This window comes from Dothidotthia symphoricarpi (assembly GCF_010015815.1).
Source record: "Dothidotthia symphoricarpi CBS 119687 unplaced genomic scaffold P153scaffold_23, whole genome shotgun sequence".
Classification (NCBI taxonomy): domain Eukaryota; kingdom Fungi; phylum Ascomycota; class Dothideomycetes; order Pleosporales; family Dothidotthiaceae; genus Dothidotthia; species Dothidotthia symphoricarpi.
This window is the reverse complement of record NW_022985030.1, coordinates 386,966-412,063: the sequence shown is the minus strand read 5'-3', so window position 1 is coordinate 412,063 and position 25,098 is coordinate 386,966. Positions and strand designations below refer to the sequence as shown.

The following is a 25,098-nucleotide window of genomic DNA, read 5'->3' as shown; positions in this document are numbered from 1 at the left end:
GCTTATTTATATAAACTGTTATTACTTATACTTTTACTAAAGCTGCCCTAGTTATATATTTAAGATTACTAGTTAATTAAAGAGTTTTTATAACTTAGCTATAGTTTATAATATAATCTAGGGTTTATAACTAAACTAAACTTTAACTAATAGCTATCTAGGCTCTTAAATATATGTCTATATTAGTATATTAAGCAGCTAGTTATTAAGAGATAGTATACTAATTAGCTCTCTGTTACCTTTACTATATACTCCTACTAATATTTACTGTATAAAAAGGGGCTAGGTATTAGCTTCTATACTAAGTTACTATATTAAATTCTTACTATATTGTGTCTATCTGCCTATACTATAAGTATAAATACGCTATAAACCTAAAATAATAGCTAGGTTATAAAAACTTAATTAACTAGTAATTCTAAATACATAACTAGGGCAGCTTTAGAGAGAGTATAGGTAATAATAGTTTATATAAATAAGCTAGCACATAAATATCCTACGTACCTTAAGAGTTATCTTTATTTATTTATCTATCTATCTTATCTATCTTATCTTATCTTTTTTTATAACTAAGATTATACCTAACTAATAATATAATCCTATTAGCGTAGCCTAGGAGTTCCTACGCTACGTCTTATAGTAAACTAATAATTAAAGAATTAAGGTAAGTAATTACTAGTACTAGTATAGTACTCTAGATATCTCTAGCAAGATCTCTAAAGACCTAGTTAAGTAGTAAAAGGAAATAAAGAGAATTACTTAGTATAATAATAATATGTTTTACTTAAGTAATTTAGATATTAAGTAGTATCTTATACTTAATAAGAAACTTAAGGTAAAGCTCTATAAAGTTAGGGTTTAGCTCTTTCTTATATAAGTCTATAAAGCTAATAGGGCTTTCTTTAATACCTAGCTTTTCTAACTTAATAGCTTTACTACTAAGTAGCGTAATAATACTATTCTAACTAAGAATAAAAGGCATTTTAAGTAAGCTTTTATAGACCCTAGGTATATTACCTAGAAAAGAAGACTTATAGAAGTAATTTAAAAAGTATAAAACCTTACTATAGGACTATAGGATTAATATAGAACAAGGACAAAGCTAGCTAACCTTATTAGGAGGTAGTAGTAAGGGCAATAGTAATAGTAATAGTAATAGGAAGTAGATAGCTAATAATATAGAAAGTTTATAACTAGGTTAAACTTTAGCTGCTGTAGTTAGTATAAATATATAATAAGAACTAATAAGTAATTAAAACGCGTGTAAAACTAAAACATAATAGTAACGTAACACATTAATCTCTATCCTCTAGAGATAGTATATTTATATAAGTAGTATAGGCAGAGAGTTATAATATAGTAAAAATCTAATATAATAACTTAATATAAAAGCTAACACTTAGCCTCCCTAAACTTAGTAAATATTAGTAGAAGTATATAGTAAAAGTAATAAAGAGCTAGTTAGCTATGTTTTAATTTCTAGGTACCTATTAAACTAATATAGATAAAAACTTAAAAAGCTTAAGGAATAATTAAAGTTCTTTTTAGCTTTAGTTTATAAATTATAGTTTCCCTAGAGGATAGGGATTAATGTATTACGTTACTATTATATTTTAGTTACGCACACGTTTTACTTACTTATTAGTTCTTATTTTAAAGTTTAACCTACTTGTAAGTTATTAGCTATTTACGTCTTATTGCTATTACTATTACTGTTACCCTTACTGCTACCTCTAGCTTTATTCTTATTCTATATTAATTTTATAGTTGTATATTAAGGTTTTATACCTTCTAAATACTTCTATAAGTTTTCTTTTCTAGGTAGTATACCTAGAATCTATTAAAGCTTACTTAATATGCCTTTTATTTTTAGTAAAAAGAGTATTATTATACTACTTAGTAGTAGTACTATTAAGTTAAAAAAGCTAGGTCTTAAAATAAGGCTTACTAGCCTTATAAACTTATATAAGAAAAAGTAAAATTTTAACTTTATAAAGCTTTACTTTAAGCTTTTTATTAAGTATAATATACTACTTAATATTTAAATTACTTAAGTAAAATATACTACTATTATACTAAATTATTTACTTTAATTCTTTTAACTACTTACCTAGGTCTTTAAAAATCTTATTAAAGATATCTAAAGTACTTTACTACTACTAGTAATTACTTACTTTAATCCTTTAATTATTAGTCTACTATAAAATAAAGTATTAGAACTCTTAGGCTATACTAATAGAATTATATAACTAATTAAGTATAATTTTAGTTATAATAAAAGATAATACAAGATAAATAAATAGATAGATAGATAAAGATCTTAACTTCTAAGATATAAAGGATGTTTATATATTACCTTACTTATATAAATTATTATTACCTATTCCTCTTCTAAAGCTACTTTAGTTATATATTTAGAATTACTAGTTATTTAAAAGGTTTTTATAACCTAGCTATAGTTTATAATTTAATCTAGGGTCTATAACTAAACTAATCTTTTACTAATAGCTGCCTAGGCTTTTAGATCTATATTTATACTAGTATATAAGGTAGTTAATTATTAAAAAATAGTAATTAATTAGCTTTTTACTACTATTACTATATACTTTTACTAATTTTTACTATATAAAAAGTAGCTAGGTATTAGCTTCTATACTAAGTTACTATATTAGATTTTTACTATATTATATTTATCTACTTGTACTTTAGGCATAAATACGCTATAAGCCTAAAATAATAAACTATAGTTAAATTGTATATTTTTTTTACAAACTAGTAGTATTAGATATATAACTAAGAAACTATAGTCTGTTTAGAAAAGCTAGTATATAGATATTGTTTATACCTTAAAAGTAGAAATCTTAATATTTTATATATTTATTTATTTATTTTATCTTTTTTTTTTATGCTACTAAAATTATACCTACTTAATTATATAGTTTTACTAGTATAGCTTAAGAGTTTACATAATACTTTTTATACTAAACCAATAGATTAGGAATTAATATAGGTAATTACTAATACTAGTATAGTACTTTAAATATATCTAATAAAATCTTTTTAAACTTAATTAAGTAGTAAAAGAAATAAAAAGTATTACTTAGAACAATAGTAGTATATTCTACTAGAAAAATAAAAGTATTTAACAGTACTTAAAGTTAATTAAAAACCTAATGTCTAGCTTTATAAAGTAAAGAATTTAGCTTCTTTTTCTATAAAATTATAAAGTTAATAAAACCTTTTTTAAAGCTTAGCCTTTTAAATTAATAAGCTTACTAATAAGTATTATAATAATACTACTCTAACCTAAGATAAGTATTACTTTAAGTATACCTTTATAAACTCTAAGTATATAAGCTAGATATAAAGAATTTTAGAAGTAATTTAGAAAGTGTAAGACCTTACTAAAAAACTATCTAACTAATATAGAATAAAGATAAAGCTAACTAATTATAAGGTAGTTAGAATTAAAATAGTAGTTATACTATAATATTAATATATTACTATTAAGTAAAGAGTTAATAACTTATAACTAGGCTAAAGTTTAACTACTAAAGCTAGCGTAAGTAATAAAGACTATTTAGTAATTTAGATATATACATAACTAAAACACAATAATAATATAATATATTAATACCTATTCTTAATAAATAATAACAGCTTTATTCTACGCTTATAACCAAGTTAAACTCTTACTAATAGCTACTTAGGCTGTTTATTGCGCTACTACACAAGTACGCTAGTAAATGGGTCGGAGTTGGGTTATGGTTAGGTCTTACGTAAACCCAACTACAACTCTACCCGAAGTCTGTGCGACCCTAACCTAACCTGGACCTGTTATTAGGTACCCTAAACCTATTTACTACTCTATAGTAGTAAATAGGTTAGGGTTGGGTTAGGGTTGAGTCTTACGTAAACCTAACTACAACTCTACCCGAAGCCCGTGCGACCCTGACCCAACCCCGACCTATCGCTGGGTACTCCGAACCCATTTACCAGCCTATACACAAGTAAATAAAGTAAAATATAATATAAACTTAGTTTTATAATCTACTTCTTATAACTATATTTATTAATTTGTACTAATATTAACCTTTTTTTATTGTATAGTACTGGAGTTAATACTTAGTTAATATACTGTAATCTTACTAAATTAAGTGTATTAACTTATATAACAACTGTAAATTTGCTATAACTCTAATCCTATAGAGTACTGCTATTACTTGCTTAACTTCTAGTAAGAAATATAGATGTTATAGGAAAGAAGAGTTTAAACTTTAAAGATAGTAACGCTATCTCTTTTTTTAATAGACGCTTATATGAGAACTTGTAAACTTTATAAGCGTATGAATTTATGTTTAAGGCGATTAAAACATGATATTAAATTACAGCCACTGAGAAGCAGATAGCCGGATGTTGTTGGACGTCCTTCAGCCGCTGCAGTGAGCGCAACCCATTCCCTATTACGATTCTAGTGATGAGATGTTCTGAACCGACGGCGTGGAACATTCATCACGCCTAGTCGGCCGCTTGCCACGTCGACGTGACAATTAGATAGTCTGCTTTCCGCCGTTTCAATATCCGGGGCTTTGTCAGAACACGTTGGCCCCTCGTAAAGAGGGGGAAGTGGCCAAACGCAAAATTCGACTTTGGCATTGCACATTACCCACCATTCCCAAAAAGCAGATAAAATGAGGCAGTTCAGAGTGTTTATTTAGGCTAGTGATCCTCTGAGAGTACAGGTGAATGTTCAGTTGCACATATATCATAATTCACGACATTCGACGCCTCCTTGCATCTTAATCTATCCACGGCAATTGCGTATCCTGAAGGGCTGGATCTAGCGGCCAATCCTCATCCTCATCTTCAATGGTTACTAGCTCTGGCGGTGAAGAGCATGAAGACCCTCGAAGCCCTATTTGAAGATGACCACCAGTATCTTCCTGCGCCTCTCAGCGCACCCGCCCCCTGCCCGCCTGTCTCTGGCCGTTCAGAGCTTACCTCGGGCATGGAGGTGGACCCTGCGACATTTCCAGAAGTGGGCCGCGACACGAGCGTTGTCCCTGCGGATGGCTCAGGTAGAACTTTGTTCAACGGTTACAATACCGTTCCCATGAAACTGTCGGACGACCATGTCCTTACTCGGAGTTAATCGGTTGTCGCGATCCCGTCGCCCTTAACACCTGTACCTTACAAGATGGTCTACTCCAATGCCGAGAAAGAGGAGGGTGCGAAGAAGATCAGAGAGAAGAAGAGGAGGCTGGAACAGGGAAAGGCTTGAGTTTGAATGAGTGATTGGGCATTGCTTTGACTCTGGGTGTGTTGTGGAGTATACAAAAGGATCGCATCGGGCTTGTTCTTATTTGTGAGCGTACATCTGAGATGGGTAGATGAGTATGAGACGAGAAGCATTCGTCTGAATTAACATGGTCTATTTCTCCAACAATCGACCTCAATAAGCCATGGTTTGTTCTTATCTCCTGTCCATACAAGGAACTCAGTCGGGCCACAACGGCGACGGATTGATCTCCATGGTCGGTTCCGCGACGTAGAGCATACACTATTACAAACTGTAGACAGATATACCGCTGTAGATTGTTTTATTTCTGTCTCATATTATAGTTGCGCCTGGGAGCAAGACGAGATATGCCTCATTGCGCGTAGAGCTAGGCACGCCTTTCCACGGAACCACTGCCAGCAATAGAGCGAGATCAACGACATCACCTCGCTAGCACTAATACATCGAATCTCTACATTCATCTCTCAGCATGGAAAAGCCGCTGCACAAACATAACATACAGCCAGTGAGACTAGGAACGAGGTGTCGGCCAAAGCACTGACATGTATGGTGACGGTCTAAGTGTTAGGGATCGACGGGCGGATCGTTGGGGTCGATTGTCATGCTTGTTTCCAGGTAGCGGCCTGACATTATCGCAGTAAGCGCATCTTCGCCGCTGATGGTCGGAGGTTCAGTTCCCGGGAGCTGTGAAGCCTTTTCAGGCCTCGTTCATACTCATGAGCCAGCGTCGCTATCGGCGCGTCTCCGCCTCGGCCGTAGAAGCGCATACACCCCAACGGCGCCGACAAACATGGCGCCGGCCAACGACGCGTACATGGCCAGCAAGTAAGGGTCCCTGTACGTCGGGGTTAAAGCGAGGCCGAGCGCAGAGCCAGCTGCGGCGGTGAGGGCGAAGAAAGCCTGCAGCACAGCCTTCATGCTGTGAGGCGCCTCGGTGAAGGCATACTCGTACATTGCCGGGTTTGAGAAGATCTCGCCGAGGCCCTCGAAGACGTATATGGGGATCTGCATGGCGACACTGACGCGGTTGGGCAGGCTGCCGTCTGGCGACGCTGGGCACGCGCGCGGATGGTCGTAGCACGGGCCTGACGCGTAGATGTAGCCCTGCACGCCCGCCGCGAAGCCCATGGCCATGGCCTCGAGCAGGAAGCCGAGCGCGATGCGCGTCACCGGCGGGAAGCTGATGCGCAGCTTGCGCAGCAGCGGGTACAGGCCGTGCGTTGCTAGTGGGAGGCATAGTAGGACGGTAATGGCGTTGAGGTCGGGCATCAAGTCGTTGGGGACGCCACTTGTCTCCATGTTGGCTGCTTGGGAGATTGTATTGCTGGTGAGTTGGTTCTGGCAGAGCCAGTAGACGACGAATGGGCCGCTATTGGAAGTCAGGTATGGTTGCGTCTCTGGAGGGGTGATCAAGGACGACCACTCACCCAATGCGCGCGGCGACTAACGCCTTTTTCATCTCCTCGATGAAGCTGTCACGCCACTTTACTGTCTTGCCAGTATCTTCGGCCACCTTTTCAGGTCTGGCGGCGTCTAGTCGGAACCCGTTTCTGACGGCAATATAGATGACTTTCCACGCCGATGGGAGAACGCTGCCGTCTGGAGGAAGATTGACTGTTGAAGTGTGTTAAGACTCCGTCTCGCGACGCTTGACGGACTGGTTTAAGAGGTCTCACCATAATGCTTTCGGCCCAGGTAGAGCAGAGTGAGGCCAAGGAAGATGGCGCACGTGCATATCAGAAACGCGACCCAGAAACCGATGTTCTTTTCGAGCAAGGTTGATGCAACAATGGCTTGGCCACCGATATTCACACACCTTTTGGTGTCAGACCCGACCGTGGTTCAACAAAATTGTGGATTCTTACCAATAGTAGACGTTGAAAGCATACTCGACGGTCGCCTCACGGTCAACAATGACTCGCTCTCCCGTCTTGGAGATCCTGATTCTAGTCTTGGATGCATGGCATTGCTCCGCTAAATGTCGCCATGGTTTAGCAGCTGCAACGAGATTGTGCGACAAGCGGGTGTAGGGATTCGACTGACCTAGGAATGGCGGCAACGTGGACTTGACACCTCCGACACCAAGACTGATGATAATTAGGGCGACAATCAGACCGGGAAGTCCGGAGCCTTGCCTTAGCAAGGGCGGGAGAGACGTTATTAGAAGAATGGTAAGTCCGACGGCGTACATGCTGCAAACAAGTAAGTTGTTGTATTGCGCAGAGGCTGCGCGAGAGTTGAAACTAACCAGAAACAGGTGCGAAGGGTCTTGTAGTGACCAAGATATGAATCTGCAATGGCTGCCGTCGCGAGAGGCGTGACTTGGCTAACGAGAGTGAAACAGTTGATCATCAAGGAGGCAATGTCCTGGCCGAGTCCCAGGGCGCCAGGGCGCAACGGGTCGTCCCTACGATTTTGAATGTAGTTCTCTGCCCTTGGGTCAGTGGCCAGTTGCGTTCTTGAACGAGTCGTGATGCTCACGGAGAATGCCCAAGAAGCCATAGTAGGCATAGCGCTCGCATAGAGAGACGACGGCCACAAGGATAGCCATTTTTGGCAGCTTATCTGCCTCTCGTTGACATGTCCTCAGATCTTCTTCGGTCGGTTCCTCGAAATGATTGGTCTCAGCATTAAGATGCTGAGAGCCGGCTGTTGGAATCGAAACAGAATTTTCCTTCTTGGCGGGTCTGTAATGTCAGTGTCTTATCTTTTGCGCCAAAAACGTGAGACTCACATATTCTTCTCCTCGGGCGTGTCCATGATCGATGGTGGATGCGGCTCGAAGGAACATGCAGGGAGCTATCATCCCAGGAATGTGGGAGAAGTGACAGGTCGAGTCATTTATAGGAGACGACAGAGCATATGGCTCCGAACTAAGCATTCGAGGCCGATACCGTCCATCCATCTACCCAATGCTTGTGGTCATTCAGTTCGAGCGTCGGATACGGTATGCCGAATGGAGTAGGATCTAACCCTCTTTTTCGGAGTAGACGCTCAATTCGGTCAGCTTACTCCGATGATGCGCCCCTGTAAGTCTTTGCCCCGTCGGCAGCTCCACTACCTAAAATGCATTAGCCACTGCTTATTATTAGCCATTATGACACGTGCTATAGGGCTTTGATCATGTCAGCTTTAAGGGAATGTACATCATCGGTTGCAAGTCCGCCGAGCAAATTTTCTCTGGTTTCAATTCATCTACTATGCACTGGAGTACTAGCTACGCCCGGAATGGTGTAATGGGAAGTCTAATTTCTCTCCGCATCTCCTTTGCCGCAGCAAGAATATGTTTACGGCCCTTGTCAGATGACACAAGCAAATGACCAACGAGGTTGGGTGCTGTTGCAATGGGATTTGTATAGTGGTAGTAGGAGCCACCTTGGTAGACCATGGCGCCGAGATCAGGGCGTCGCCTCTTCAGATCAACAGCAAAGCACTCGCCGTTGTAAGTTCCTGGAAACTCGGTGTTGATGAAGACGATTGCGGTAATGGGTTGAGCCTCGGGCGCGTACTCGTGCGCCAGCGCAGTAAAGCGCACGGTATCTTTCAGAGCTGCGAGCAGTTGCAAAGCAGTCCAGTCCACCCCGCTCTTGAATGCCGTGATATACTGAGCCATGATGCCAGGCGCGCGCTGGTTGATTTCGAGCAGTGTGGCGGTCGGAGCCTTGGTCAACTGCTTGCCATGAGGCCGCAGGTCCACGCCATTGGCCGAGGTATAAGCCATTGAAGAGTTGGTGATTCGGGCCTCGAGATGGAAGACGCCGGTGTGGAATCCCAGCTTGACAAGCATACTCCTCAGCTCGTCTCTGATGATGTCTGACTCGTTGGGTGGCAGGTTTGAAGGATAGAGCATCTCAGTCTCCAAGAAATTCTCTTGGCCGGGGAGATCGTCTCGTTCTGACGTGCAGGGAAAGTCGTCGACCAGCTCGTAGAAGAGAATCTTTCCGTCTTGCAGCACAAAATTGGCGTCGACCTCGGGGCCGTCGAGATATGTCTCAATGACAATGTGAGTGCCGTGTTTTGCAGGCTCGAGAGCAGCGACGGCAGCAAACAGCTCTGCCTCGTTGGTGACCTTGGAGACACCCTCCGAGGCCCAGCCCTGACTGGGCTTGACAATGAGCGGGTATGCTGTGACCAGACCGTCTGACATGGATTGGCGAAGTTCTGCGGAGCTGTCGACTTGGAAAGAGTTGCAGTCTCCGGGGAACAGAGATCGAGTCTTGTACTTGTCGACGGCGGTTTCCACGGCCGACAAGGGCGCTGTGGGCAGTTTGAGACGAATTGCAGCCCTTGCAACGTCGACGAAATAGGTGTCGGTGAAGGTGGTGATGCCGTCGTAGGCGGTGCCATCTTTGATGAGGGCGTCGGCAATGCGATCAGCCAAGCCGCCGTCCAGCTCCATGTCGATATCGATATACTTTTCCACAGACTGGCAAAAGCCCTGGTGCTGCAGCCATCGGCCATGCTGTCCAACGATGGTGATGTGGATGCCGAGGTTGAAGGCTGCTGTTAGCCACTTCTCCATGATGACTTCAGGCCTGCAGCCGACGAGGACCAGCCGTTTCGGAGTCCATGGAGCAGGGCCTGGTAGTTGTTAGCATTACAACGGAAGTGCTGGGCGAGATGCGAGGTAGCTGACAGATCCATGGGAAAGAAAGCCTGGCCTGCAGCTCTTGGTTCACGCCTGGCGAGCTTTGGACATGCTGCTGTTCTAGAATGGCACCAGCGGCGTAGCTGAGGATACTGAGCAGGTCTGTGCTTGCACCTTGGCTCTCTTGAAAGGCAGTCATATGCTGATCGAGGGAGACAAACTCCTCGACTCGTTCAATGGACTTGCTGATAACCAGGCGCTGGCGGAGTATGTCTGCACGCACAATGCATCCGTCTTGGGCGGGTAAGATTATTTGTATAGTGGCCGCATGCCTGCCGCCGCTGCCCACGCAAACGAGGCGTGCAGCCCAATCGAGAAAGTCGAGCGCAGAAGAACACTGAGAGTTCAAGCCAGGCGGAAGTTCAGCAATTTGAATAGTCTGGCCGTGAAAGGAGTCGTCGGTCTTGGGGGGGAGGCTCATGTGCACCCGGAGCACGTGATAGTAGGCGGGCTGAGGTGAATGCGCCGTCTCCAATGCCCACTCGCACACGACGTTGCCTGTGCCGGTCAGCAGCTACCGGCGTTAAAGATGCTGCTCGCCTTACCCTCGCGACTGGCCAGCAGGATGTTCTGGGAAGGTGTTGGCATTTTGGTGGTGTCATGTGCTGGCCGGAGAGGCGCAGACACAGATGCACTTTCCTGGAACATGTTGTCGGCGATAAGGGTCAAGAGGTGGTGCAAGACCGAATCGCAAATGTCGCAAGTGAGCAGCTGAAGCGCGTACGTACTGTACTTAACGCGCAACGTGCGGCAGCCCCATTAGGACGAGCATGTCGGAGTGCGGCATATCAATTAGGCAGGTGGAGAAGAGCGACTTTAAGCTGATTCTCATGGCGTCACTGCCCCGATTTTAAAATTATTGGCATAGACCTTACTATACTGTAGAAGAACTCCTCATCCTGACAGCGCACTGCGATACTCGGCCGGCTACAGGGTGCCTTTCGTAACATAAGGATGGTAAGCCGGACGTCCAACATAAGCAAGAGCTTATTGTTCTTTCCTGCTTATGAAGCTTTTCTCAGCCGTTCTGTAAATCCTGCCAACACCATATCTACGCAAACGAGCACCACGCGCCGCCATGTCACCTAATCTTTTCCTCCTTCTCGCTTCCGCCCGTCTCGCCGACCACGTACACACAGCATCCAGTCTTGCCTCACCACTTAGTCTGCGAGGCCATCTGCTCGCGGTCCAGCCTGCGGCAAACACTCGTGGCCCAGCTTTCCAATGTTGCGTCGCAACGGCACCCGCAGCTCGTGCGAGCCCTGTCGAAAGGCAAAGGTGAAATGCGACCATCACGCCCCATTCTGCCAAAGATGCGAAGCGCGCGGCATCAGCGCCTCATGCGTCTACCACACGGCTCCCTTGACGCGCTCGCCTGCACCCGAAGTCCGGCGGACTCACAAGCTGTCCACGCAGCAATATCAAACTTGCTTCGGAGTCATGGATCTGTCCGGTGACAGGCTGAGCGAGCCGGCGCTTCCCAGCACTCAAGCCTCATTCACCGCACCTCTGGCCCCACCAGCCATGATGCAGATCTACACCGATGCTGCTTCCAACGCCATACACTCGCGCCCTCCCTCATCCTTCGGTGGTAGTGACGTAGAGCTCAACGCGCAGAGTGCTCCAAAGGCTGCCGGCTCTGGCTACTATGGCTCAACCAGCTACTACTCTGTCTTTGACCGAGTCGACCACGTGCCGACCGCTACCACAGATTCTCAGCCTTCTGGACCTGCTGGCGACACGCTCTCTGCAGGTATACGCGACGACGACCCCTGCGTGAGCCGGTCACTCCAACTTGGATCCTGGATACTCCAAAACCTCCAACACGCCTCCATCATCCAGTCCCTCGTCGACATGTACATTCGAACAAGCCAAGTATCCCCTACGGCGACTTTGATCCCTCTAAAAGCTGTGGAGACCCTGCAGCACCTGGCCAGTGGAGACGTGCATGCTCTGGCGCAAAAGACCACCAGAAATACGCAAAAGCCGCTACAAGTACCTCCTGAAATGCACGCAAGCACCTTCAGCACACTCTTCACCGGCGACAACCTGCGCTGGGAGTTTCTTGGTCTCGTCTTTGCCTGGGCCGGCTTGTCTCTGTCCATGTCTCTGCTGAATGAAAAAGGCTCTGCGACGACGCCAGACGGAATCAGCAAAACCTCCTTTGCCCAGCTCTTAACCGCTTGCAGTGACGCGTGCATAACCCTCTGCCGCCAAAATGCCCACACCAACGACATACTCTCCTGGTGTCTCTATGAGAACCTCATTCTACTAACCTTTCAGCACGGCGAAGCAAGTGAGCATTAGCCCTAACAACCCATTTGTATCAATTTAGCTTCTAACAGAGAGGCAGGCCACGCATCTTGGCAGCGACTTGGAGACCTCTCCACCGACATTCTGGCCCTCGGCCTGCACAAGGAACCCGCGGCGACGAGCACCTCGCCTATTTTCCTCGTCCAGGCTCGAAGGAAGCTATTTTCCGCCGCCTTTCGTGTCGACAAGAGCATCTCCACCTTCTTTGGCCGGCCACCCCGGATACCGGGTCACTACTGCGACGTCGGTCTTCCTCTAGACGTCGACGACAAGCTCTTCCATCAAGAAAACTTTTGTGTAGACCACCTTCGCTCCGTACTCAACATGGCCGGTTGGAACATCGACTGCAAGATCCGCCCAGCTTCTTGGATTCGCATGCGCCATACCGTTGGCAAAGTCACGGAGGAGATTTTGGAGCTGTCTCTGGGCGGCGCGCAAGACAATTTGGTTTACAAAGTACAGTGAGTTCCTTCCAACCCGACTTTGCCACTTGTAGGCGTTTGCTGAATCGTGTCAGGGACATATTGACTCGCTGCAATGAGACGTGGAACCGGATCCCGAGCCATCTGCAGTACAAACACAGCTGCTGGAACGATGGTACCCCACCAGGAACATGTTTGATGCTGCTGCTTGTCTACCTGGAACATCTGCAGAACGAATTCCAGCTGCAGAGATTGCTCTGCCGCCAACAAAGATGCGCCTCGGACGCGCTGATCAACATTAGCATGCGCATGCTCACAGCTGCAATGATTCTCCCCAGCATCCAAGTCGACAGCGTCAACATACATCGCGATCGTGCATGGATTGTAAGCAGTCTTCCTCGTACCTTCTTGCCAATGTCACTGACACGTATAGCTCTTGTACTATGCGCTCCCGAGCGCCGGCGTCCTTGCCATCGACCTTCGCATGCGCATGCAACAGGGTTCTAACCCTCCACGCTCAATATCGAAGTCTGAAGTCATTAGACACACGAGCGTGCTCGCCGCATCGCTGCAATGGGCGTCGGAGCCGTCTGGCGGCAACCACAACCTGTGCGCCGGGGCGGCAAAGACGCTGTCGCGCATTTTGGACGAGATTCTCGACAGCTCCGGCCAGAGGAGCGAGATGAGCACGAGCGGCGACGTGAGCGGCACCAAGAGCGGCACCGTGAGCGGCAACATGTCGCCCATGGCAATGGACATGGACTACAGCATGCTGGCAGAGCACGGCGTCGACTCGGAAACCTTCTTGAACTGGTTCGATAACTTGGAGTGGGAGACGATGCACCAGCCCGTGCCGCTTCAAGTGTAGATTGCGCTGATCTACAGTGGTACGCATCTCATGACCATCTCCTTTATGACCATATCTCAAAAGTACATCACAACTATATTGTGACCATATCAAAAATCATATCATGACTATATTACAAGTATAACGTAACTATCACATGTCTAGTATATCATGAGTGCAGTACGAAGTATTCCCACTGGCCCCGTAATGGCATTGTCTTTGCAGGGAAGCCAGCTATAGTATACAAAAAGTCACGTTGTCTACGGAACACAGTATTGTTTGTCAAACTCGCTATTCTAGCTACAACATTGCCATCGGCTCCTGCTGCGGAATCGTGGCAACCTTGTCGTGGTACATCTGCTCCGATTCCCGCCACAGCCTGTGCTGGCGCCAGACGTCGAGCTTGGTAATGGCCGGGTAGAGAGCCTTGCCTGCCGTCTGGCTCGAGTCGCGGGGTAGCAGACTGGGCAGGTAGGGGACTGCAATGACGCTGAGCGGCGGGCCGCAAGGGACAGGGACCTGCAGCGTGGGCTGCTTGTCGGAGGTGAAGTCCCGGTAGATCTGGACGGTGTTGTTGGGGCTCTTCGAGTCTGTGCTGATGTCGCAGACGACCGACAGGCGGCGGTCGGGCGCCTCCAGGCTCGCCATGGTGAGGAAGGGCGGGACGGGCGCGAAGATGCTGATGCAGTTGACGAAGATGTCGTGCTGCAGCACCTCTGGGTACTCGCTGGTGCGGCTGGTCTCCTTGCGGCCCCATTTGGTCATGTTGGCAGCGGGGATGCCGAGGTCGGCGAAGAACGAGGCGGAGCCGACGCCAGAGGTGCCGTGGGCGCCGATGAGGATGATGGTGGGCAGGCGGCCAGCAACGGCCTGGCCTGCGGCGAGGTCTCGCTTCGTCTCCTCGAGCAGCGCTGCGCGGCTCGGGTACGCGGAGATGCCCGGGAGCGGGCCAGCGTTGGGGTGCACGAGCTGGTGCGCCCAGGTCTTGATGGATAGCGCGGCCGCCATGGCGCCGGCTTCGGTGCCAAAGGTCAGAAGCTTCTCGCCCTTGTCGTTGACGAGGAACTCAAGCTCCAGCAGGAGTCCGCCGCCGCGTCTGAAGCGGTTGAGGACCTTGTCCCAGCCAGCCTGATTTCGGTATGCGTGTGCAGCATGCACGTGGACATGCTTGAGGGGAAAGTCGTCCATAGGGATGCCCTTCATGCCGAGGATGAGGTGATCTCGCGGGGCTGATACCCACGAGCCTGCCGGTACCAAGGTCGCTCCTGCAGCCTCGTACTCGTCATCTGAGAAGAAACGGATGCTGCTTCGTTCTATGTGCACATTGTAGCCGTCGGATATGAGCTGTTTTGCAGATTCAGGGGTGATGATGGCGCGGGTTCCAAAGGGGGCCGCTTCGGCTCTGAGATGAAGAGTCTTGCGTGACATGGTGAGGACTGTTGTTGATGCAAGTGCGAGGATGAGATTTTCTGCCCGGGAAAGACAGAGAGAGCCAGGTTCATTGGGGTTAAATACCATGGGATCGGTCTACATACTGAGATCGGTCTACGTACCAGCCCCGGACAGGCCGCCTATGTGCAACACAATGGAGTTGCATGCGCCGCTAACAGCCCGAACGAACTACTCACGCCTAAGCCGCCTCATACTCCGGGGCTCCGCTGCAACGTAGATCTTGAAAGTTAAGCCCCGGTTTTACAGTTTTGGGTTTTCGGAATAAGGCTTGGCTCGGACACTATGGCGAGCTCCGGCCCACAGCGGGCCGACGGGAGACTAGCCCAAAACAGATAATAGTCCTTTGTGTCCTTGTTGCAGCTTAGCTACAGCCCAGCCGGGCGCTTGTAAGGCCGAACAAGAAGCAAATGCTTCGTTGTGTTCGTCGTGTGCTTGATTCAGCTGAGGTAGCCCACTTCGGAAGCTCCGTGCCAAACTACTATATGTGATGACCGCAATCGATCGATTAGTCCGTGTACTACTCGGCAGGGTCTGATCGCGCCACAAATGCTTAGATGACGGAAGTATCGTCTCCGATACCGTATAAACTTGGTCAATCCGTTCAATGCTAGACAAGGATTGTAACGAAGCGATAATTGACGATCGGGTACACAGGGTGGCTGGGAGTGGCTGTGCTTCTTCCACCACTCGCAGGTCGACTCGCTTCGCTACAACCCCTGTCTAGCATATAACGGATTGACCAAGTTTATACAACGTACGGTGGCACGCGTGTGCCAAAAATGGCCGCACACCAAACTAGAATAAACCTCTAAGAACAACAAAAACTTACCTCTTTTGCAGCAACAACATAGAATGACAACAAGCTATTTAATTGTATAATTCTTGTGAAAAATACAGCATAAGCTTCTGTTGCTTTTAGTCTTTCTAAAATCCTTTTTAAGACTTTGAGAAGATATGTAATCGTGAATTTGTAGCGGAGAGAGTTCTGGTGTGCGGCCATTTTTGGCACACGCGTGGGTGGGTGTATTTTCAATGTGGAGCCTGCATATGCAAGCCAGCAGCCACAGCCAAGATTGCTTGCGGCCAAACCAACCTGCTTACGTTACTGCATGTAACGAATAAGAGGTGCAGCGTCCAGCCACCCCCTCCCAGATCCACATTGAAAATACACCCACCGTACGTTGTACGGTAGCCCTGCTCTGCTCAGCAGGCTCTAGGTTAGGCTTCTGCGATGCAACCCTGTACTGCCGTGGCAAAAATACGTCTCGACACATCATCATTGGCCACGCTTATAGTTACACGAAAATGTATTCGCTGAAGAATTGCTCTCAACATTATCCACTGATGATACCTTCCAGGATACGCCTCGTCGCTGTAGAAAGACTTTTGCTGAGCTGACCTGCAGCCTCGTCGCTAACCTTGTCGGTCCAGCAAGTAAGGCTTGCAATTACCCCGCTGCGTTCGTAGTGATCAACCTCGAGAACTATGGGATACTAGAAATTGACAGTTAGTTATTTTGCTTCCAAATGATGAGCATGTGGCTATCCTTACCTCAAAGGGGTCGTCACTGGGACGTTCTGCAAACGATAAAGGGGATGAGCTCGCCGCCTCCTTTGAATGCCTGCGAAAATTGACGACAGAGTCAAACCAAGCAGACGAGCTAGACATGCTCTCTGAAGATTTGTTGCTCAGTGCTGTCATTAGATGGTGCTGGTGTGGTAGACTCTGCAGCAGGTCGTCTTGCACTGCCTCCAGCAGCTTCGCCGTGCCGTGGGCGGCAGGAGAGAGCCGGCAGGCAGCAATGTTTAGAACAGGCCCAACAATTTGCTCGATATTGTCAATGGGTGCGTCCCGGCCCGCCAATATGTATCCAAATAGAACGTCGTCCTTGCCCGTGGCCTCGCTAAGCACAAACGCCCATGCAGCCCGGAATATGGTGGCCAGAGTGACACCAGACTTTTGCGTAATGTGAAGAAGCTCTTCAGAGAACTCGACCATGTCAACAGGGGCTGAGAAGATCTCCTTCTTAGCGACTTCACGACTATTGTCAGTTGACAGTCGACATGGTTGCACATCGGCCAGATAGGTGTTCCAATATTGTACACTCTCCGCAAAAGGAAGGTGCTGCAGTCCCTCAACAAAGTCGGCAAAAGGACCCACCAGTTTCTTCGTGGCAGACCCACCGTAGTTCTGCGAGAAGGCGTCAAAGATCATTGGCATCGAGCCGTGGTCTATCAGCGCATGACTGATCTCGAGGCAGCAAGTAGCTGACGTTGCTGTGCGTTGGAAGATGGTCAGTCTGTGCTGTGGCTCCCCCTCTTGCCATGTAGTGCGTGGAAGGTCCAGGGGATTCTCTGCCCAGGCGCTCGATCCAACTTCTACAGCTCTCTCATACCGATCCAAGACCACATTGAGGAAAGAATTGGAGTTTTTCATGTCAGCGATCGTAATTGTTCGCAAGATCGGATTAGCAGACACTACTGTTTGCCATGCTGTGGCCAGTTTTTCCACGACCAGATCTCCAGGTCCATTCACTTGAGTTTCGAAGACGAGTCTGGGTCTCCAATAGCAGTCATGATGTTGCTGCCCAAGAAGAATTGCGTTCTGAGTCGGGCTTGCTGGAAAGACGCTCACTACTTTCGCGGAGCTCTCTCCTGTGAAGCTGATTCCCTTGGACCTGAGCACAATCTCCATTCGCGCCAGATCATCGTAGTCCACACTCATAAGAGGAAAGTCGGAGATGGTCTGACGAATAGGACTCTTGCTCATGGCAGTTGCTAAGAACTGCAGGTCGTGCTTGCAGTTTGAAATCCACGTGCTCACCATGTCCGAGTTTCTCATGGACCTCGGGAAGAGCCACTCAAACTCCAGTTGGCCGTCTTTAACATATGAAGCAACGTCAAAAATAGCAAAGCGCGGCATGTTTGTGCTCATGTCATACTGGTCGCCGAAGCCGTTTGTTACGATTGACAGGAGAGATTTGTCATTGTTTGATTGCTGCTGGACGCCGGTGAAGTTGAAGGTGAGCTCCGGTACATCAATCGCCACATCTTTGGACGAAAGTTGTGCTGCGAGGAAGTCGATGCAGTCCTTCTCTGCGCTGATCTTCGAGTCCTTGATTCTGCGCACAAAATCGACTGGATCATGGTCTGCAAGAACGTCGACCTGAACAGGGACAATGTTGGTGAACCATCCGACCGTGCTCGAAGGGTTCAGACCAGCTGCACGAGCTTCTCTACCGTGGCCTTCGACACACACTGCAGGAGTTTGACGATCCGTGAATGTTCTCTTGAATGACAATGCCAATGCAGCGATGAAAAGATCTGCTGGTTTAGTTCTCATGCTATCGTGACTTGACCCCAGGCAGAGACTGGTCAAGTCACGATCAAGTACAAACCCGGCTCTGCTAGAGTCTTCATAAGTGAGATTGTCACGGTCAATGTCCCAGTAGGCGTAATTTGTAGGCGGAAAGTGGCGATCGGACACTGCGTGTGAAACTTTGTCCTCGCACCAAGTCTGAAAGGGCAGTGGCGGGAGCGAAGATAGAGCCCCACCGCTTAGCGCCGCCTCCAAGTCTTCAAGAATCAGACGCCATGACACAATGTCGACAACTAGGTGATGGGCAACCATGAACAGAGTCTGAGTGCCGTCGAGACCTGAAACAAGATCTGCTCGCATGATTGGACCTTTAGCAATGTCAAGGCTTCTCTGACTTGTCTGGACTAGGTCAAGCAAATCTCCAGGATGACTCAAAGTGGACTCCAAGGCCTGGAACGCATTCTCGGTGCTCCGGCTAATCCTTTGAGTTGCAAGTTTAGGACTTGATAAGTCGAACTTGGCGCGAAGCATGGAGTGGCGAGTAACAACTGCTTCCAGAGATTGTCGTAGTTGACTAATGCTGATTATTCTTGCCAATTTCACTTGGATACTCTGGTTGAAATGATGTTTGTGCTGCGGCGGGGCAAGCGTAGCATAAAGCTGTTGAATTGGAGAAAGAGCGAATGCGCGCTCTGTGGTCTCTTCCTTCAAGGTCTCGCTTGAGATTTCAATCTGTCGGGCGCTGAGTGCAAGCGCCTCAATAGTATGACCTTGCAAAACGTCCTTCACCGTGAATTCGAAACCCAAGTTGCGACTGCGAGCCAGTGCTTGCATTGCTGTAATAGAGTCTCCGCCGAGGGAGTGGAAGGAGCGGTTGATCCCCACCTTTGTAGGTGAGAGACCGAGCACACTAGCCCACACTTCCTGCAACAGAACCTCCATTCGCGTTATTGCTGGCTTTGGAGCATCATTGATTTTGTCACCGGTGGAGAAGAGTGCTGCTCCATCTTCACTCAAGCCCGCAATCCAGGCTGCGATGACCTTGCGGTCAAGTTTGCCGGAGGTGGTAACTGGCATGTGTTTCAGGAGAGTGAGGCAGTCCGGAACCATGTAACGAGGCAATGCTCTTGCTAGACTTTCCTTGGTATTTCTGGCGAGGTCGCAGATAGTCTCACTATCCTCAACTTCAGGATGGAAACTCGCCGAAGGTACTAATGAGTCTGGGCCGACCACAGCCACCAAACGGTTTGCCAGTGGTCCCTGTTTTAGCACAAAGCAGAGACCGTGCCGTCCACTTGCCGATGTCTCCAGATGATGTTCAACTTCGCCCAGCTCCAATCGCTGGCCGCGGAGTTTCACCTGGTTGTCTTTCCGGCCGATGTAGATGAGGCAGCCTACATCATCGTACTTGACAAGATCTCCAGTCTTATACATGCGACCGCACCCTTGGGTTGAGGTTTGTGCCCATTTCGGATTGGAGATGAAAACCGCGGAAGTTTTCTCGGGCTCGTTCAGATATCCCCTACCGACGATCTCGCCCTGGATGACCAGTTCTCCAACTGCACCAATCGGCACCAACCGGTCGTGATCGTTGGGGTCCACAATCCACGTGAGACAACCAAGACCGCGTCCGATAGAGCCTTGGTTGGACCCATCTCGAGCAACGGATGCGGCAGTACAAGCAATGGTGGTCTCGCTAGGCCCATACCCGTTAATCAAATGAAGGGAGCCCGCCCAAAGCTTTGCCATCTCTGGTGCAATAGCTTCTCCTCCTACCACAATCGTTTGCAAGGTAGGCACATCAGAGGGCTGAAATAGTCGAAGAGTGGAAGGTGTGAAGAACGACCAGGTTACCTTTTTCTCATTGATAAACTCCATCAGGCGCTCCATGCGAGTAGCTTGGTTCGGAACCACGAGACAACCACCGTGGACAAATGATGCCACCACATCTCCGACAGCGGCATCAAAAGCAATGGATGCAAACTGAAGTACTCTAGATCCTGTATGGAGACCATAGAATCTGCCGTGATATTCAACGCTGGTTATCAAAGAGCAATGCTCGATCATGACGCCCTTCGGTTTACCTGTAGAGCCCGAGGTCATGATCAGATAGGCCAGGTCTCGAGGTCCCACCTTAGGAAACTTCCATGACGCCTCAACTGAGGGTAGAGCTCTGATGAGAGGGAGGCTCATGGTAACTGCACTCGCCTTTGCCGTGGTATGAAACATTTCCATGTTTGATGCCAAGACTAGGGGTCGTTTCAATTGACTGAGTATGCTTTGGATGCGTTCTGGAGGTGCATCAATATCGAGCGGAAGAAATGCACGCCCTGACTTCATAATTGCGACAATGGAAATGATGAGTGGCAGTCCTTTGATCAGATGCAGGCAAATGACAGTACCAGGGTTGAGCTCCACGAGAAACTTAGCCAGTCGGCTTGAAAGCTCATCAAGCTCAGCGTAGGTAAGAGCTCCATCCCAAGAGCAAACGGCAGGGTTATTGGGCTGTTGGCTGGACCAGAACGCGACGCGATCGTGAGCGAGGCCAGGTACAGGCGTTGGCTCTGAGCTGTTCCAGAGGTTTAGGCTGCTCTTGTCCTTGCTACTGACCGTGTCGATGGTGCTTAATAGATGGGCGTCACTCGCGACTGCCAATTGAAGCACCAAGTGTTTCCACAGGTGAAGTATGCGTTCCATTTTTGTCGCTGAAATTGTGTTTTCATCGAATCTTGCTTCCATGATTAGGTTGTCACCTGCCCAAACACATTCTAGAGCTAGGCAATGAGAATCTCTGTTCTCAACCTCGACAAGGTCTCCGAACAGAGAATCTTGTTCTCGCGCTTCGGCTTCAGGCTTCAGTTGAATGACGAGCATTGTCTGAAACTGACAAGCAGTCTTTGCGCCTTCACACGTCTGGCTGATGTTATTGAGTCCAAAGTGCTCATGAGGTGTAGAACCAGAGGCTCCTTTTTGAACATGCTGCAAGAACGAAGCAATGGTTGAAGACAGATTGACAGGTATGCGGACTGGAACGGTGGCCAAGGTAGGTCCCACCATTTCGTCCACATAAGGGACTGAAGCGTTTCTGCCACTCATGACTGCACCGAAGACCACATCTTCAGATCCGGTGTACTGACTGACAGCCAAAGCCCACGCTGCTCTGATCAATGTCGGTATTGTAATGCCGATAGCTGGACGGGCAGGGATTACCAGCTCAACATCCAGTTTATCGGAATGAGTCGGTTTATAACCAGCTGTTGGCAGTCTCGGGAATTGAGGAGCGCAGCAATCCTTCAGTGCTTGTGACCAAAATGCCTGGGATCTGACATCTTCTGAGGCCACCCGCGAAAAGTCGATAAAATTTTCAAAAGACATCTCAGTATTTCTTCCCAAGTCCATGCCTTTGTAGAGCTTTGCGACATTCTCCAAGCATATTTGCAAAGACCACGCATCGTACAGGGCGTGATGTAAAGTCCAAACAAACAATTGCCGGCCGTTCTCGTACACCAAGGCAAGCCTTGAAAGGGGTTTGCCGATTGTCATGTGGTCCTGTGAGTCTTCCAACAGAAGTTGACGAAGATTTCGGGTTGTTCGCCATACCAGGTGCTCATCAACAACCGCCTGAAGTGTCTCTCGGATTCCCGGTTGCGTGAAGCGAGTGCGCAGTATCGGGAACGACTTGTATACAGTGATCCAGCTGGATTTGAAGAGTTCAATGTCAACATCGACTGGTAGCTCGGAAACATACTGGGCCATGTATGAGCCAGGTCTCGTTACCATCGCCGCTGCCAGACTCTCTTGGAAAGAAGTGCAATAATGAAGCTGTTGGATCGCTCCATGGTTGACGTTGCACTGCTTGGCTGCCGAATCTATGAGCTCGACAGAGGATAGCTCCGAAACGCGTTGGGCTGATCTGGCAATATCTTTGGTTTCCACAAATGTAGCTGCATCTGCCATCTCGGCAAGACTGGATGCTTGGAGAACATCTTTTGTGGTCAAGCAGACTCCATCTTTACGGAGGCCCGCCACCAACTTTATGGCGAGAAGAGAGTTTCCTCCTAGCTGAATAAAGTTGGACTCGACTCCCAAAGCTTGTGAATGGACAGATAGAAGCTTCGACCATTGAAGCTGCAGAGTCTTTTGCATAGGTGTGATGCAAGTGACATTGGAGGATGCTGTGGGAGGTGTCGAGCTCTCTAAAAGTCGCTTTTCCAGCTCTGCTTCCGCCAGCTCGTGCAAGGCAGATCTGTCGACTTTTCCAGAACTGTTCCTGGGAAGCTCCTCAAGGGGGATGAAAGCGTTTGGAACCATGTATGAGGGTAGTTTTGAGAATAGAGAGCTTTGAATGTCTTTGCAGAAGCTGGAGAGAATGTCTTGGGTGGATTTCGAGGTACCGTGGCACTTCTGAAGGACGCCATGATCTAATACCAGAAATGCTGCCAGTATCTTGGCTTCTTGTTGTTCGTTCCTGGCGATTTGATCCACGACGACCGCACTTGCTGATTTACCACAATATCTTTTGATTCGTGACTCGATTTCACCGAGTTCAACTCTTTGGCCACGGATCTTGATTTGCCTGTCCTTCCTACCTAGGCAAGATATAGACCCGTCTTCGTTGAAACGTGCCAGATCACCAGTTTTGTAGAATCTGCGGGCCAAGCCAGTCTGTGAAGCCCATGCAGCATCTTCGAGGAAAGCTCCGGCAGTTTTCTTCTTGTCGCCGAGATAGCCACGTGCAAGAATGTCGCCTTCAATGACAAGCTCACCAAGCTCACCGGCTCCAACCAGTTGGTGGTGATCAGATTGGTCGACGACCCAAGGTCGGCAGCCCGTGGCATAGCCAATGTTAGATCGTGATGAATCCGGTTGGACTTCAGCAATCAAGCAGAAAATGGTAGCCTCGGTAGGACCGTAACTGTTGAATAGTTGAACCTTGTCAGCCCATTGATCCACGCAGTCCTGCGTTAGAGCCTCTCCACCGACCGACACGGTTTTCAAGGTCGGTACTTGATCAGGTGAGATCAAGGATATGACAGAAGGAGTGAAAAAGGCCCAATTAGCCTATTAGAAAAGAAGTTAGAAAGCGTCATTGACATTGTCAGGCCAGGAGATACTAACCCTGAGGTGATTTATCGAACCTACCAGTTCTGTGTGGTTGCTAGGTATGCAGATGCAGCCGCCGAAAATCAGTGTCGCAAAAATCTCAGTCATCGATGGATCAAAAGTATATGAGGTAGCCTGAAGTACCCTTGAGGAGGTACACATGCCCATTCGTCTTCCATGAGCCAACAGACTCGTGGACAAAGCTCGATGCTCAATCATGACACCCTTGGGTTTTCCAGTGGAGCCACTCGTAAAATATACATAGGCCAGTTGAGAAGCAGAAATGCTTCTTAAATTAGCACTTGATTTCTTTGGAAGACTCCTGATAAAGTCTGACCCCAGCCGTAGTGTCGTGGCGGGGGTGTGCATCGTTTCGCAGCCAGATTCGATGATCAACTGTGCGTCAGTCTGTTGGATGATTTCTTCAACACGACTTTGCGGGTAAGAAGGATCTACGGGTACAAATGCTGCTCCTGCCTTAAGAATGGCCAAGAAGGAGACGATAGCCCAGACAGACTTGTGTTGGCGACATGAGATGAGACTCTCGCGTTCTATCCCCAGACTTAGCAAGTGGTAAGCCAGTCTGGTAGAGTAGTCGTCCAATTGACTATACGAGAGCGTGTCTTGGGCAGAGCATGCCGCTGGAGCCCTAGGTCTGCTCTGTGCCTCTTGAAAGAATAGATCCAGGATGGTCACACCAGATGACGAGTGAGGTACATCGTAGGGCTTTGGTGTGAAGGCCCAAGCACTGTCCAAAGACAGTGCTGCAGTAGTAATGGGAGCCATTGCAAAAGTTCAATGGATGTACAGAACAATTGCTGTCTAATACAATGGAGAGATGAGCAGAATCAATGAGAAACTTTGAGTATTTTTGGCAGCGCTGGAAGAAAGAGAGCCGCTGATATTCAAATAAGCAGCCCGAAGCCTGTGATGCGGCTGTTCAGCCCCATTTCCAAATGGAATGCCGGTGTAATCATCGTGAAGCCCTTGCCCTTGCTAGGCGTATGAGCAAGTGGCGGCTCGGAGCTGTCTCTAGTTGCATGTAAAGCTCGCCACATGGTCTCACCTACATTAGCGCCCGGCAGTCCGAGTGCAGATCTTGTCCCTGACATCCCGCAAGCCGCATATCGTGCTCTTGTAGATCTGCAATCCTTGGCAAAGCTTGTAGATGGCTTTACTTGTGGACTCTCGCTACATGATAATACTTATAAGACAAAAATGTCAGCCTAGATAATGACCTACGTTATTTTACGAAATAGATATGATATTTCCGAATGTTAAGTCATGCAACACAACTGTGTGGCAATGTGCAATTTACAGAGTTGCAATTTATCTACAAGACTGTTCGCAATTGCTTACCGCCATGCTTACGACTTAATCCCTACCGCCCTAAGCTTCTGAAGGTAGCATGCTCTTCCGGAGCTAAATAAATCCTGGCTGACAGTCTGTAAAGAATGCTTACTCCGAAAACTAATGCAAAGTCCGGCGCGAAGGATGCTCACGACTTAATCCCTGCAGATGTTAACAAGCAAGTCAATCTGTTGCTTAAAACCAGCCGCTAACCCAACAAGGTAACAGATAAATCTACGGTAAGTAACTACTAGGCTCGAATAGGCAACAAGCAAGCCAAGTCGCGGTTTCTAAGCCCTACTTAATTGCTTGTTGACAACTGTGTTAATCCCTACCGCCCTGAGCC

At 47.6% G+C, this 25,098-nt stretch overlaps 7 protein-coding genes across 7 annotated transcripts; 3 read left to right on the top strand and 4 right to left on the bottom strand.

The window, feature by feature from the left end:
* Positions 1–3,775: 3,775 nt before the first annotated feature.
* P153DRAFT_302027 (uncharacterized protein) lies at positions 3,776–4,049 on the top strand (the record flags this gene model as incomplete). The annotated part of the gene is made up of 2 exons (XM_033664425.1): positions 3,776–3,836; positions 3,907–4,049. Coding segments are annotated over 2 exons (204 nt in total), but the record flags the coding sequence as incomplete, so codon positions are not given.
* A 615-nt stretch (positions 4,050–4,664) lies between these two features.
* On the top strand, positions 4,665–5,281 carry P153DRAFT_401087 (uncharacterized protein; the record flags this gene model as incomplete). Its single annotated transcript, XM_033671886.1, has 2 exons — positions 4,665–5,134; positions 5,198–5,281. The coding sequence occupies exons 1-2, from the start codon at positions 4,898–4,900 to the stop codon at positions 5,279–5,281; spliced, it is 321 nt and encodes a 106-aa protein (XP_033518865.1). The 5' UTR covers positions 4,665–4,897.
* A 732-nt stretch (positions 5,282–6,013) lies between these two features.
* P153DRAFT_435211 (oligopeptide transporter) lies at positions 6,014–8,223 on the bottom strand (the record flags this gene model as incomplete). Its single annotated transcript, XM_033673133.1, has 7 exons — positions 8,034–8,223; positions 7,781–7,986; positions 7,548–7,728; positions 7,165–7,491; positions 6,976–7,115; positions 6,727–6,913; positions 6,014–6,668 (listed from the first exon to the last, which is right to left on the bottom strand). The coding sequence occupies exons 1-7, from the start codon at positions 8,057–8,059 to the stop codon at positions 6,014–6,016; spliced, it is 1,722 nt and encodes a 573-aa protein (XP_033518864.1). The 5' UTR covers positions 8,060–8,223.
* A 293-nt stretch (positions 8,224–8,516) lies between these two features.
* On the bottom strand, positions 8,517–10,368 carry P153DRAFT_302020 (uncharacterized protein; the record flags this gene model as incomplete). The annotated part of the gene is made up of 2 exons (XM_033664424.1): positions 8,517–9,880; positions 9,936–10,368. 2 exons carry the CDS (start codon positions 10,366–10,368, stop codon positions 8,517–8,519), a joined length of 1,797 nt encoding a protein of 598 aa, XP_033518863.1.
* Positions 10,369–11,004: 636 nt separating this feature from the next.
* On the top strand, positions 11,005–13,690 carry P153DRAFT_132661 (uncharacterized protein). Its single transcript, XM_033662053.1, has 4 exons — positions 11,005–12,243; positions 12,301–12,721; positions 12,778–13,066; positions 13,116–13,690. Exons 1-4 carry the CDS (start codon positions 11,172–11,174, stop codon positions 13,548–13,550), a joined length of 2,217 nt encoding a protein of 738 aa, XP_033518862.1. The 5' UTR covers positions 11,005–11,171; the 3' UTR covers positions 13,551–13,690.
* On the bottom strand, positions 13,653–15,232 carry P153DRAFT_370890 (saccharopine dehydrogenase). The gene has a single exon (XM_033669135.1). It carries the CDS (start codon positions 14,955–14,957, stop codon positions 13,830–13,832), a length of 1,128 nt encoding a protein of 375 aa, XP_033518861.1. The 5' UTR covers positions 14,958–15,232; the 3' UTR covers positions 13,653–13,829.
* A 1,033-nt stretch (positions 15,233–16,265) lies between these two features.
* Positions 16,266–24,188, bottom strand: P153DRAFT_401082 (acetyl-CoA synthetase-like protein; the record flags this gene model as incomplete). The annotated part of the gene is made up of 4 exons (XM_033671885.1): positions 16,266–16,474; positions 16,533–23,360; positions 23,442–23,688; positions 23,740–24,188. The coding sequence occupies 4 exons, from the start codon at positions 24,186–24,188 to the stop codon at positions 16,316–16,318; spliced, it is 7,683 nt and encodes a 2,560-aa protein (XP_033518860.1). The 3' UTR covers positions 16,266–16,315.
* Between the last annotated feature and the right edge of the window lie 910 nt (positions 24,189–25,098).

Excerpts from the sequence above, each read along its gene's own strand:
- P153DRAFT_132661 (XM_033662053.1), top strand. The coding sequence starts at position 11,172 with ATGTTGCGTCGCAACGGCACCCGCAGCTCGTGCGAGCCCTGTCGAAAG. Across the intron at positions 12,244-12,300 it reads CTTTCAGCACGGCGAAGCAA|GCCACGCATCTTGGCAGCGA; the intron begins GTGAGCATTAGC and ends ACAGAGAGGCAG. Across the intron at positions 13,067-13,115 it reads ATCGCGATCGTGCATGGATT|CTCTTGTACTATGCGCTCCC; the intron begins GTAAGCAGTCTT and ends TGACACGTATAG.
- P153DRAFT_370890 (XM_033669135.1), bottom strand. The coding sequence starts at position 14,957 with ATGTCACGCAAGACTCTTCATCTCAGAGCCGAAGCGGCCCCCTTTGGA.